The sequence below is a fragment of the Dufourea novaeangliae genome, unplaced genomic scaffold (assembly GCF_001272555.1).
Source record: "Dufourea novaeangliae isolate 0120121106 unplaced genomic scaffold, ASM127255v1 scaffold78, whole genome shotgun sequence".
NCBI classification, from domain to species: Eukaryota; Metazoa; Arthropoda; class Insecta; order Hymenoptera; family Halictidae; genus Dufourea; species Dufourea novaeangliae.
The window spans coordinates 798,359-810,844 of NW_015373959.1; the positions used below are offsets into that span (position 1 = coordinate 798,359).

At 34.5% G+C, this 12,486-nt stretch overlaps 1 protein-coding gene across 8 annotated transcripts in view; it reads left to right on the plus strand.

Moving 5' to 3' along the window:
- LOC107186411 (CUGBP Elav-like family member 2) overlaps positions 1 to 12,486 on the plus strand; it is a 476,981-nt gene that overhangs the window by 460,795 nt on the left and 3,700 nt on the right. For 7 of the 8 annotated variants that reach the window (XM_015574265.1, XM_015574267.1, XM_015574269.1 and 4 more), the window contains 2 exons: positions 2,534 to 2,764; positions 9,559 to 9,709. In XM_015574265.1, the coding sequence (XP_015429751.1) occupies positions 2,534 to 2,764; positions 9,559 to 9,686 (359 nt within the window). In that variant the 3' untranslated portion in view covers positions 9,687 to 9,709. The remainder of the gene's footprint in view (positions 1 to 2,533; positions 2,765 to 9,558; positions 9,710 to 12,486) is intronic. The other variant, XM_015574268.1, reaches the window with a different exon arrangement.

Genomic DNA, 12,486 nt, shown 5'->3' on the forward strand with positions numbered 1-12,486 from the left:
ATTGTATCGAACAACGTATCCGTGTGTCAGCTAATAATGTAACACAAAGAATTCCCTTATTTTGCATTATGAATACAGGGTGTCTCATTCAAATCGGCCCACTCCAACACCTCCGAAACTATTGATGGTATTAAAAAATGTTTCAGACAAAAGTTAAATGGTATCGGGGGCACACGTTTTGATGTGGGTAACTTTTTTCTATGTGGACGCGCAGAGGTCATATGATTTGTTTCTTTAAATGGAATCGTATATTTTTTTATGCGCCACTTGATGTGACTCGTTATTCTCTACATAAAGTACACACAATAAGTCACGTATGGCGAATTGGTGCATTAAAAAATATACAATTCCATTTCAAAAACAGAATTGACCTTTATATGACCTTGAGATAACATTTAACTTTTGTCTGAAACAATGTTTAATATCGTCAACAGTTTCGAAGATATTCGAGTGGGTCGATTTAAATGAGACACCCTGTATATTTATGAAACACTACCAATGAATTTGTGAGATTTTCCTAACTGAACATGACAATGTCGAAACAAAATCGTCACTCGACTAACTTCTACGTTATATTTATAATAATAACGCTTTCATTCATTAAATAATAGTAATTAAAATCAATTTCTATACTACAGTATTTCCATTGGCACGTAGAACATTTTTCGATAAAAAAAAAAGTAAATTTTGCAACATTAGCATTTACAGTGTTTTCTACGAGCACTCTTCAATTATTGGAAGCAGGTATATCACAAAATGATACAAATATTGTCGTGATTCGGTCTGGTTTTCATTAGTAAAACCTCACCAATTGATTAATAATGGTTTCATAAATATAGATGAAAAAAATAAGAAAATACTAATACAGTAATTATAATTGTGCCGACAGCGGCAACGAGCAGAATATAAAATTCGAATCTTGTGATGGGTTACTGTTCTTATGATTTTATTGTGAATTTTATGAAAGTTTCAATACTGATTTCATTTTAATACTTGTACAATATATTGATTTCATTTTAATATTTGTACAATATGTTAATTTCATTTTAACATTTGTACAATACAATTCGTCATAAATGATGAACTTATATTCAGTTTTCAATTTAATCGAATTAGCTACAAAAAAATGATTTACAATGCATATTATATAATATGATATGCACACATAAACATCCGCAAGCTACTTACACCGAGTGTATGTGGTTTCTTCGATGAGCAAAAGAACGTAAACGTGAAAGAGAACTATCTCTATACGGGGTGTTTTCGAAATGATGGTACAACCCGAAAGTATTTGATTCTACATGCAAAAATAGATCGAAAATGTAGAATAACATTTTTTTACTATTCTTTGTTTCCAAGATAATCAATTTTCAAAATTCATTTAACGCGTATGCATCCATAATCACAGTAAATAGAAACAAAATGCTATGAACAGACGTGTTACCAAAGTCCCATTCAATTGCACGCGTATCCAGCAGGTACAGTAAATTCTCGATAAGTGTTTGAAGGCTCCACGGTATTGAACATTAAATATTTCATAATCTAATGACCATATGCGGTTCAAACAAATACCATTGACTTCAGAATTCAAAGCTCTATCACTACACTGAACTTCATTAATACGTTGAATGCCGTGGGGGTCACCGGTGACCCCCACTCTAGGGAGTATACTTTTCGATATTATTAATATTGGACCATAAATCGGTAAACTTCTACAAATTAAATGCCAAAAGTATTATAACATAGTGGACTTTAATAATTTTATTCAAGATTTTATTCTTCTGCACTCTGTGTAACGAAAATTTCTTTTCGACACTGTGGCTGAAGTGTACGAAAATCCTGCGGCATTTAACGTGTTAAAAAGTCAGCGTTACACCTGGGGACCCCTCCTTGTCACTGCTGACGAGCCTTCAAACACTCCTCGATGATTTACTGTATTCAAATTAAATTTTCTCGAAAAGGAAGTATCGTACCAAAAAATACTGTTCTACATTTTCGACTTATTTTTGCTTGTAGAATTACACTCTTACCCTGCATACCACACACAGTCGCGTTTCAATAAATTCAATGCGTGGTCAACACCGTCGCCGAACTCAAATCGTTAAATACAGACATTCGATTCTCGTACGTTTGCTTTCTTAAATAATCTAAATTATTCCCCAGCATGTAATAAGTACTTAAGGCATGTATGTTCCTCTTTTTTTTAAATTATTATTGATTGTGTCTCTAGTTATTGAACAATCCACGCGTACGATGCAGTTTCAACTCACAAGATACGCAATGTATACTTACCAGACAATTGCGGTCACTCTTCAAACATAATTAAAACTAATAAGCGACACTGGTACAACTGACATTCCACGAAAATGTTCGAACAATCACAAAAATAAAACGACGGAAAGTTCAGTTTCAACAATATATTTTCGATAATAATGACTTGATTGGAAGCGAACCTTGTGGATTGTAACGAAACAATGAGTTTCTTGAGGAACGATTTAAGGGGACATAGAGTGACGAACGATTGCGTTTTCAGGGTTCCCAGCTTTCACGGCAGCGGCGGCTGCGGCCGCGGCGGCGGCTCAGAAAGCGAAATTCGTCACCACCGATAAGCAGATTGAAGGTCCCGAGGGTTGCAACCTGTTTATCTACCATTTACCGCAGGAGTTCAGCGATACTGACCTCGTCACAACGTTTCTGCCGTTCGGGAATGTTATCTCTGCCAAGGTCTTCATCGACAAGCAAACACAACTGAGCAAATGCTTCGGTAAGTCACACGAAGCCCATTAGAGAAGTCTCGAGTCTATACATCGTGTCCACGCTAACAGTATACAGTCTGTTATTTCCTAAACTATTTGAAATACGAGGCCTAATTAACGAACTATAGCGTATTTTTTGTTGACATAGTTATTTTAAGAGATATGATGGTCATGTTTTGTTCTTAAATGGAATTATATGTATGTATATACATATACAGGGTGAATCACGAATAATGACCAGTAGAGATTACTCTGTTATTAGCAGTCCGATCGAAAATGTTTTTATCATGTATAGCATGGTTTCAAGAGAGTTTTAACGTGATTATAGCATATTTCTTGTCAACTCTTTTTTTTTTTCATGATTTTTCAAGGTCACCTTCAATTTTTTGCAAATACACCTATAATTTTTTTCACGCCTATCTGGTAGGGGATTTGAAGACGAATTCGGTAAGTATCATAACATAACATGTGTTAGACGTAAAAAATGTATAGGTGTATTTGCAAAAAATTGAAGGTAACCTTGAAAAATCATGAAAAAAAAAGAGTTGACAAGAAATTTGCTATAATCGCGTTAAAGCTCTCTTGAAACCATGCTATACCTGATAAAAACATTTTCGATCAGACTGCTAATAACAGAGTAATCTCTACTGATCACGATTCGTGGTTCACCCTGTATTGTATATTTAGATCACTCGATATGTAATGCGTTTCAAGACGAATTCAGTAACCTTTAATATACAGGGTGTCCCAAATGGATGGATATTTCTCATGCAAATACAAATCTAAAAGTCCTTTACCATTTTACAATCTGAAGCTTCGTTTCCGTGACATTAGCAGTTAAACGATTTCACACATACGTGCCGACACAGTCAAGAAGCGCACAACCCAAATCACTGGCGTCTCCTTCTTGACTGTGTTGGTGCTTAGGTGTGACCCACCGCTCAGCTGATCTTTCACTGCTAAGTCAAGTTCGTTTAACTGCTAATGTCTCGGAAATGGAGCTTCAGATTACAAAACGGTAAAGGACTTTTCGATTTTTATTTGCGTAAGGAATATCCATGTCACGAATTATCCCATCTTTTTGGGACACCTTGTATATATCCTTTTTTCAAATAGTTTCGAGATATTGCGCTTACAAGTTTACTGATTTTTAACGGAAGAAAACCTGCACGAATAAGAAAAACAGGAGGTGATCTTGTTAGCGCCTCAAGTGCCACGTAAATCAGTAAATTTGTAAACACAATATCTCGAATCTATTTGAAGAAGTGTGTATATGTTAACGGTTACTGAATTCGTGTTGGAACGCACTATCAAGTGATCTAAAAAAAATTTATAATTCCATTTAAAAAACCAAACTGGACCTTCATATCTCTCAAAATAATAATGTTAAAAAAAGTTCGCCATAGCTCGTTAATTTTATGATAACAGTTTTCTCGTATTTCAAATAGTTTAGGAAAAAACGGACTGTACACTGTTAGCGCGAACATTCTGTGTATTAGCCTTGCATACGCATACAACCTTGGCCAAAAGTATTAGGCACCTTTGTTATTACAGCTTGCTGCGAAGGCTATTTCTGTAAAACCTTTCTATTGTTCAGTTGACAAATTTTATAGTGAGCCAGAAAGCAACTGAGCGATCTATAGTCTAAATTTTATGTTTCCTCCTGGAAATTATAGTCTACTGTCTGTACTCGTTGCTAACACACATCAACTTGTTGTTAGTTTTATTGGTGATATTATGAAACATAGCAAGTTTTCCTTGAAATATGCCAAAAAAGAATGAGCTGATTAACCATTAACGTAAGTTAATTCTATTTTTTTTTAAAAGAACAGAGTAGAAGTCAAAAGGAAATTGCTGTGACTGTCAGTCGTTAGTGCAAAGAGTGACCCAAGAAAATATTGACAAAAATATTAAGAAATGATTCTTTTCACATTTCAATTGTTTGGTTACCTCCTAATACAAAAATAGTTTTTAAAATGTTCATATTTTATGTGGTGCCTGACAGTTTTGGCCAAGACTGTACGTGCCGGTGATTATGAATGTGGTGTAAGTGAAGAAGAACGAGAAAAATTAATTTTTCTCTTATTTAGTGTTACATCAATTTATATTTCAATAGTGTAAAAGAACTTTTTGCAATATAGCCGTAAAATAAGTAATGACATGAATGTTTTCGATAATGAGCCGCATAGTTTTACGTTTATTTCGATAGTGGTGTAGTCATTTATTCTCTCTAAGTATGGTCTTATACTGTGCAATCACCTTCATTATATGCAACTACAAGGCCGGTGACAAAAGAAAAATACAGAGGCATAATGGATTTACTACCTTACGTTCCGCCAATTCATCACGAATATTTTAAAACCCTTAAAATATCAGAAACTGAAAATTTTATTGTTGAAGCAGAATATTAATAGAGATTGATTAAGCAAAATTATAATTATCACAGATAAATAAATATGTTTGTTTCTAACTTGTTTGGAAAATGGTATGTCATTGCAAAGCATAGTTTCGTACAAGTTACTTATATAATTTTACAATTATAGATAAGTTTCGCATTAGATGAACGTGTGGTTTGTGAAACATTTTTTCTCATCATGGAAAAAATTGTTTAATACGTCTAAACGCAAAAGTTTAAATATTTCGTAGCGAACAATGCATGACTTACACACAACACTTTCATAATCATAGGCTCATATATAAATACATATATGCTGAAAGGTGTAAATTAAGATACATTTTAGTTACTTAAACAAAAACGTTACCTATTTTCGACATCCAAAAAAAATGAATACAGTCTTGAACAAAACACTATTATTGAATGCTTATTTCTCAACATGTGTATATAAATGTATTAATTCCTCGTGTCTTTGCTTAATTGAAACTACACTTATCGGAATAAATTTTCCTTTATTTAGTTTTTCATAACATCAAGCTTCAATTATTAAAGAAGCAGACTGCAACTCAATGAATAAGAAAAGTAAGACCATTTTTAGGTGTAAGATTGAAATGAAGCCTTTCGTTACATTTTACCAGTTCTGAAAACTCGATTTTACTTCAAATCGATTAACACTACATCTCAAAAGTATCCAATATCTTATTTATTTTTGAAATTGAAACCCGCAAGTCGGAATATTATGAATATTATTCAGTTAATTACATAATATACTATTTGGCTGTTATCAATATTTAACTTTTAAAGTAAATATACCCTTACAATATATTTTTGAAAGAACCATGAAACAACCTTACCTTGAATGAACTTTAAATTTTAATTCCATTGAATTTAACAGTTATCACGGTCACCAGAAAAAGAATCACAAAACAAAGAATTAAACAAGGAGTTCGTTTTTTTTTTAATTAATCCCGTTGATTCATGACGATGATTATAGTAATTATGTTGTGTTACTGCTTGTTTCTTTGCCATTTTTCTTCGTAATTTCACGATTGTAGTCTTTTCTTCAATTATTGTTCTACATTCTTGTTCGTTTTTCTGTCACCTGGTATTCTTCTTTCCTCGCTATGCTGTATTTTTGCTCACGGTAATTAATACTTATAGTATCTTCTAACAAACAAAGCAGTACGATACAGATTTTAATAATATTCACTACAATTCCTATATTGTTTCATTACAAATTCTAGTGATTTTCCATTCACACTCCGTGGGCCACCGATGTGGTCTGCGTTACTTTATTTATTCTATGAAGACTACAAAAATAATTATAACTTAATGATAATTAAGTAATTATAAATTAATAATAACTGAACTTTACTCATGATAATTATGTATCAATTAAATGATATCATCAAAATATTTCATAATATGTTCTTTTTTATAGGATCATTCCAGGCCAAGTGTATAATTTTTGTACACGATGTCTGGGATGTAGGTCAAATTGAAACATGTTATAGTCCACGTGAAAATAGGGATGGTTAAGAAATTATTTCAAAAACAGACCCTCAAAGTTGACAATTTTCACCGATTTTGATGAGAACAACCTTCACAAAATAATTATCCCCGCAGGTATAAAAGATACTTCATTTTTATTTCATTCTAATCAGAAAGGATCGTTCTTTTTGACTAACTTTGTTTTATACGTAAAGTTGTTTGCAATACAAAAATACTGAAAATAACTCTAGTGTTACTCTTTGCTTTGTAAAATCATTTTCGATCTTTCCGCTTTAAAATTAATTTCTGTAATTCATGGACACTCTAAAATTGTGGTCGGAGCAGACCGACAAAGGTCGTGGCGCCTGGTGATTCAGGTGAACACGCCGCCCGTTCGATTGCTTTCCTCAGGTAGTCTCGGAAAACCCAAAGGCCTTTGTACTATCAACGATATTAATTATGTCGTATAGTATTGTAGCCGACGAAATGAGATTGTTGGTATTCCCCGGAATAAGCATTTTTATTATTTCCCTGTGTCCTAATTCTTCTCTGACTTCATCATTACTGTTATGTTCTGATGACCATCTTTTAAAAGGCCAAAAAAGAAATAAATAAAAGGCAATAATAACGGTTCATAGATGTTTTATTAGGGTTCTGCAGATTAGTAAGACGTTCTGCGTATATATTTGTGAATCCTCTATACCTAAGAATTAGTCTTCAAAGAACTCTCGATGTGTTCAGTGCAGAATTCGTAGACTGGAAATTGTCCAACGGTTGTGTTGCGATCTATTCCAACTTCCCTCAAATTCTCATGTAAGTCAAAGCTTACGTAGATTACCACCATCCATCAGTCCTTTCTTTCCCTATGGTGTTACGTGTCAAATGGCGTTAAAATCCGGAAAAAACACGATCTGAAGATGGAATATTATCAGAACAATTTACATCTGGGGCAAACAGAACGTCTCCACAAGCAAGTCCATCGGGTATCGTTAATCCTCAGTTTGAAAATAGTTATAGCTCCGAAAGTAATCGAACACGCAAAACGCAAAATAAAAGTGTAGTAAACGTAATGAAGACGTTAATTCTCGTGATAGGCTAGTCTCCATTATCCAGTCATGTATTTAGATCGCGTAAAAAAGTAGCATCGTAAATTCATAAATTTAGTACTTTGAAAACGGAATTAGAACACAGGAAAATAATAAAACTGACTACAATACTCCGTGGCTTAATTAATGTCGCCTATACTACAAAGGACATCTAGTTTTCCGAGTCTACCTACTGGCTTTCTTCCGTTGCCGAATGCCACGACTTTTGTCGGCTAACTTCGACCACAATTTTAGAGACTCCGCGAATTAAAACAATGGATTTTGAAGAGAAAAGATCACAGAATACGAACATGTTTTTTTTTCACATTTTTATGATTTAAACCGAGGGTCCAGTTTGCAAAATAGAAATATTTTCAACATCTTTGCATTGCAAAGATTACTTTACGTATAAAACGAATTTAACAGAAAAGAACGATTCTTTACGATTAAGATGAGAGAGAAATGAAGTTCGTGTCTTTCATAATTGCGATGAAAAAAATTCTATTGTGAACGTAGTTTCGTAAAAACCGATGAAAGTTTTCAACTTTGAGGGTCTGTATCTTTTAAACGATTTCGAAATTAACGAAATTATTACTTAAACCCACCTTATTTTCGCATGCACCATACGATATTTCCATATGAGCAAAATCATTGGGTTTAAAAATGGTACGCTTGATCTGGAATGACCCTATAACGAACTGAGCGCAAACTCCAACGTGGCTTACTGATGGCTCACGCAGACACTCAACGTATAAACATACTAAATAATAACAATAATTTCAATGTTTTTATAAACTAACAACTGCAGCTGTAAATCTGTATAAACATCCATGGTGTAACTATTACGTTTATAAACCATTTACACCGATAAGCGGAAAATTACCACAATACATAAAGTAATCAAAAAATGCTTCTTTCTCTGTTCTTCCTATATCTTGTGCATTTTTTATAGAGTAAACATTTCTGTTCAATTTTTCTATATTTTTTTGTGATAAATAGAATAACATAATGTCAAAATATATTTCTGTGATACGAACCATTTCCCATTATGAAGGCTAGGTGCAAATTGGATAATGTTTATACAGTGTGTCCCACCTAACGTGAGCACCTTAAATATCTCACTTATTTTTGATGTTCAGAAAAATGATTTTAACAAATGTTCAAAATCATGTCCATCAGCTTGGACACATTTTTTCACTAATCCCTCTATCGTAGTTGCTTCATTATTAAAATCTACTTCCTTACATTTGTGGATTTTCCGTAATTCAAGGTGAAATGAAGGTCACAGTACTATAGGACATTGGATTGGTCTTGACCTCAACTATTATGCCACAATGATAAAAGTATGTAGTCCCATTTAAAAAAAAACACCAGTGACCTAAAAAATTCGAAAAATATAACCTTGAGAAAAATCTTTCATTTATCACAGTACTTGCCCCTTCCAACCATATAACATTGTCTACTCGCATTTTGTTGTAACTTCAAAATCAACTAAGACATTAAAGGTCCTCACGTTAAGCGCGACATCCTGTATAATAACTCTCAACGTATCAGTGTATAAATACAGTAAAGACTCGATGAGAGTTGGGTAAGAAGTTCCTCCAAGCGCATAATTTATACCCCCCCCCCTCCTCCTCTTCGTTTTTGTTGCCGAGGGTCAGGCTTCGAGCAAATTATAGATTTGTGAGCTGTTGAAACAATCCGCGGTGCATCGTGAAAGTTTTCAAGCAAAACCCGAGTTTGAAACTCTCATGGAGTCTTTCCTGTATACCGATCGTTATTATGAGAACTGGGAACGTCTAATAATGTTACTGTCGCGAATTGTTTTCAGGTTTCGTGTCGTACGACAACGCGGCGAGCGCGCAGGCAGCGATTCAGGCGATGAACGGTTTCCAGGTCGGCATGAAACGGCTGAAGGTCCAGCTGAAACGATCCAAGGATGCATCGAAACCCTATTAGCGGACGTCGACCACCGTTCGTAGGTAGATACCAAGGGCTTCTCGGATACCACGGCTCGGATCCCAACGACCCTGGTGTCCATTAATCGAAAGCCCATGTTCACGCATTTGGTATAGTAAGGTCGCGACGTCGCGATCCATCGCGGGGATTTTTTGTTCCTCAGGGGTCTGGACGACAGATCGTTTCGCTCGACAGGAATATTCGGATGGTGATCGCCTTCTAAATCCACCGTCTCTAGTCAGAACAGTATTTTTTTTGTTTTTCTTCTCGGTGGTGGTGGTGGTGTCGATACGACGGAGGGACTCGAGGGACCGTGTTTCCTTTCTCCGCCGCCTGTGGCGTTGAGAAAAGGACACACACACATACACACATACACAGACCGGGTATTATTTTACTCGTGTCCCGCGCGCGCGTTTCATTCGTAAGAGGTGTGTGCAATTTATCCTTCGAAACGAGGCTGTGATAATCTTAAAGACTTGAACGTGTCATCAGACGTTGCCATATTATTTTTTTTTTTTGTGGTTGTTCCGAATATACATCTCGATTTTTTCGAGCCTACTTTTTCTCTTCTGTCTGTTAGTCCGTCCATATATTTCTGGTATTGTTGTACCTGCGGAAAAAAAGTCTTTAGCCTATATATATATATATATACATATATATACATATATGTATTGTATGTATATATACATATATATTGTATATATGTATACATATATGTATACATATATCTTCGTGTCTCGTTCTACTTGTATCTCGTGGGTAATACGTGTTTATTGACGTTGTCGCTCTTCTATAATAACAGTGTCTCGATGAAATAAACGATCTGCTCCTTCTGAATACAGTGGTGATTCACTCGAAGTATTTCTCAGTTCCTTGTTCGTTTTATTTCGTGATTCGAGAAAGAGCCGTTCTAACGCTTTTCGAGTTTCAGTTTGACTAAGCATTAGTGGATATGTTGCCGATATATGTGTATTATTAACATGTAGATTGTTAACGTGTATTTTTTTAACGTTCAGAACAGTCGTTGTGATTTAAGGATGTCGCCACTGAGCCTGTACACGAACAAAATACGCATTCACGTGATCTTTATCGAATTTCAGTACAGTGACTAATTTCTCTTAATTTTGTTGCAATTGTTACAGGTATTACAGATTTACCAAAGTTATTGAAATAAAATAGTAACTTTGTATTTTCACAATTATTACAGGTTTCTTGTGAGGTAAAAGATATGTGTATCTTTCCAATTTGTTTTGTAATAACTAAAAAAACACTTATCTTCAGCTTTGTCCATATATTTATATACGTTTGAAAAATATTTGGAAATTTTCATATGGGAAAAAGAATTAACATTAAAAAAGTTATCGATATTACAGAATCTCTAGTCTTATGCTTTCGCATGGTTGCCATGATGACGATATAAAACAAAAAGTTCCTATCACTTGTGCCTGTAAACTTATTCTTGTATCCCCTACAACAATCAGTCGTACTAAAATAGGCGAATCAAAATTGTGGTACATGAGACCACAGATACCGATCTTTCAACAAATTTTTCAACTTTAATTTATTACACTAAAATCAATGTTAAAGGTATTTTCACAATTCTATCGTCGGGTTATAACGATATGTATACAGAACATGCATATAAAATCTATAATCTACAAATTACTTTACGAAAAACATCTAGACAGTTAAAACTTCTTTGGCATTGAATTGTTTTAACACAAAAATATAACTATCCTCCATAAACATATGGAAATGTGTGCACAGAGTTAAAGATCAAAATGCCTTACAGTTACTTAAAATTTCACCTGTTTTTGTCAGCAATAAAAATGAATGCCCCCTTAAATGAAACACCATTGTCGAACACTTACTTCTCAATATACAGGAAGTCTTAATGTCAGATAGTCACAACTGAGCAGGTGATTTTATAAGAAAAAAATAAGTAAAAAAAAAAGAAGAAATTTTTTTCGTTTGAAATTTCGTTTTCGAGAAAGTCGGGTGTTGAAATTCATCTAAATACATGTACACCCACGAGCAAAGTCGGCTTCCACTAGGGGAAAAAGTGGCGCAACAGCACCGACGAGGTATGCGACCGTGCGCTGCATCAGCATGCGTTTTTGTATGGACGCATCGATTGCAGCTCTGTGTAGCTAGCGGAAGATTCATGAAATTTTGGTCTTTATTAAGGGATTACCCTCACCACGGGAGTTCGGACCTGTATATGCGACCGTGTTCTTAAGCAAATGCATAAGAATACGCAGCGACTATGAATACCGGCCTTAGTCTTACGAAAATCTTTACTGGTATGGAGTATTGAATCTTCAATTTGATATTACGTACAGACCATTTTCAAGAGACAAAGTGAAATTATTCGTTGATTATTAGGTTTACGGCTGATATTATTACTTTTTTACTCCAAATTTAACGCTCTTCGATATTTTGGCATAAAAAATATAGCATTCCATTTAAAAAACCGAAATTGACCTTCAAATCTCCGAAACACCTCCACTTGCAAAAATATATATGCATTACAGAATGTGTCCCCCTAAACGATACAACCACCGACTAGGTATAGAATAGACCTATCATCCAATGTTTTTTTCTGTCCCACGTTCATAGGGCTACGTAGCCCTGTTACCATTTTAGTGTCAATACCCGACGTTACCGATAAAGCATGAATTCTGAGTATTATTAGCACAAATGAAGTGTTATATATTCCATTCATATTACGTGTATCTATATGATTTCACGAGAATAAAAATATCCGATGCTTCAGTTTAAGGTTAAGGGATAAATATGA